The 2,135-nt window shown below is 50.6% G+C and overlaps 1 protein-coding gene across 1 annotated transcript in view; it reads left to right on the forward strand.

The window, feature by feature from the left end:
• Window positions 1-846: 846 nt before the first annotated feature.
• Window positions 847-2,135, forward strand: part of VOLCADRAFT_106999 (uncharacterized protein) — a gene marked incomplete at its 5' end in the record, with an annotated part of 5,242 nt that continues 3,953 nt past the window's right edge. The window contains 2 exons of the mRNA XM_002955884.1: window positions 847-1,101; window positions 1,765-2,103. Of these exons, the coding sequence (XP_002955930.1) occupies window positions 847-1,101; window positions 1,765-2,103 (594 nt within the window). The remainder of the gene's footprint in view (window positions 1,102-1,764; window positions 2,104-2,135) is intronic.

Here is a 2,135-nt window from a genome sequence, read left to right on the forward strand (position 1 = left end):
TGGATTATAAGCGTGCAAAGTATGTATGGTCAATAGGAACACTGCTGGCAGTGAATATGATTGTCTGAATTGGTGATAGTGGTCATCGCGTTTTTTAGCATGTCCGTCTAGTTAAAATACCAGCCATGAGTGTGCATTACATGAGCTTACAAGCAAATTAGCTGTGATTAAGCTTGGATGTGCTCGTTAGGAGTATCAGTGGAGGCAAAAGCAGCATGCACATATGTGTACGACCATCCCCGGCCCGGTAATATGTTGGCCGACCTCAGGACTGATTGCCTGTTGTTTTCACAATGCAAACTATTATATAACAATCGATGACAACCAAAGGCATCCATTTAGTGAAGACCTGTCGTCGACTTGTGTATATGCTGCCAGCATTCACGCCTTCTCCTGTACTCATCTACAAGCTCCTGTTTTACAGCAGCCAAATAGGCCATGAGATAGGTATTTATTGCTTATTCCTTGCGTGTGTGATGCCAGCATTAGAGACCTTAAGGTTGAACTGGCAAACAATGCTTCCCAAGATACCACAATACTGTAGGTTGCTAACGTTTACATTTTAAAAAGTATCCATCCGCGGAATTTACGGTGTGGGATGCATATAAGACGAGTAGCCTATAGGCCCATACATATGTCCACAATCCAGGGCAACGGAGGGGTTTACCCTGGGGTCATGTTACCCCTCCTGCTGGGTAGGAACTTACAAGGGGGTTACCAAAGGGCTACCGGGGGTTGAAAATGGGTAACCCATGGGTTACTGCCCCAATCAGTGCCTTAGGGTTGCCTGCATGCTAATGATGTGTCCTGTAGGAATATGCCAAGCAAGCTGGCCTGAGGTTATGGATGGGCCCCTGGTCCTATGTGGAGCTGGAGGCAGCACGTGGCATCATGTTCTCTTCGGTCAGCAAAGCTAAACTGTCAGAGCTGTATGCTCGGTGGGGCGGCATCCCACGTTACGTCCTGAAGTACGCAGCCAACCCCGAACTGCAGGAGGAGCTTGATGCAGCGGTGGCAACCGTTAATATGGATCTCTTGTGGAAATCCGTAGGCAACATTGAGGCTGCACCGGATGTCAGCCACAAACTGATCCACGTCGAGGTAGGTGTGAGGTCTTCTCTATTTGACCATTAGCAGATGTGGCTCCAGGCAGAGAGTACTCCCAACTGGGAGATGCCAGGGGAGCTGATCCCTCTTACATTCCTCCCCCCCTTGAGGAAACGTCCTCGGGCACCCCTGGGCATATCCCGTAGGATTTAGGTTGTTTGAGATCCCGTAGGGTTGTGTATTAGTTTGTTATTGTGACATTTCGTCAGTCCCCATCCGAGATTGAGGACTTTTTTTTTACTCGGCTAGTAGACTTCCCGCCCACCTGGGCATCCACCTTTGGGGTGAGAGTATGCTGCATCATGCCTGGTGTGCGATCTGCTCGCAACCAAATTCGATCCGGGGAGTTCCCACCTCCTAGCAATTCGCACCAATGTAACACCAGGCAAAGAGTACTCAGTTGGGAGATGCCAGGGGAGCTGATCCCTCTTACAGCAGATGCCCCATGTGTTGTGACTGGTGACTTTGCACTGGGCAGGCAATATTGGGTGGATGTGCATATCTAAAGGCCCACAGGGGAAAATCCGGTGGAAGAATCACTGGAAATCAGTGCCATTTTTAAAATCAGGGATGCGCACAGAGTGTGGCAATGGCATGGGTTCTGCACACCATCTGACAAGCCTTTCTCATGTTGTGGGTTGTTGCAATGACATGCAGGTGGATGAGAACTGCAGCAGGAAACGCCTAGTCTTTGGCTCCGGGATGATCGGCCAGCGTGTGATGCAGGAGTTGCATCGGCAGGGTACTGCTGAGTTGGCCAAATTCGTTAAGTGGTCCGCTGGCAGACCAGATTTGGCCTCACTTAGAGGCATAATGTTCCAGGGGCTAGCACATTACTTGCTGTGCCGGGGCGGCTCGTTTCGTATGCGCAGCCTTTCTAACCCCGGAGAGCAGGAGGTCAGCCTGGAGGTGCCGGAAATGGAGTTGATGGAGGTGCAGGACAGCGACCTCAAAAAAATCAGCCCCACAACAAAAGGATCTGGGCTCCTGGTGCCGGTGGCGAGGAACTTTCCTGCCGTGACAGCTTT

The sequence above is a fragment of the Volvox carteri genome (genome assembly GCF_000143455.1).
Source record: "Volvox carteri f. nagariensis unplaced genomic scaffold VOLCAscaffold_56, whole genome shotgun sequence".
NCBI classification, from domain to species: Eukaryota; Viridiplantae; Chlorophyta; class Chlorophyceae; order Chlamydomonadales; family Volvocaceae; genus Volvox; species Volvox carteri.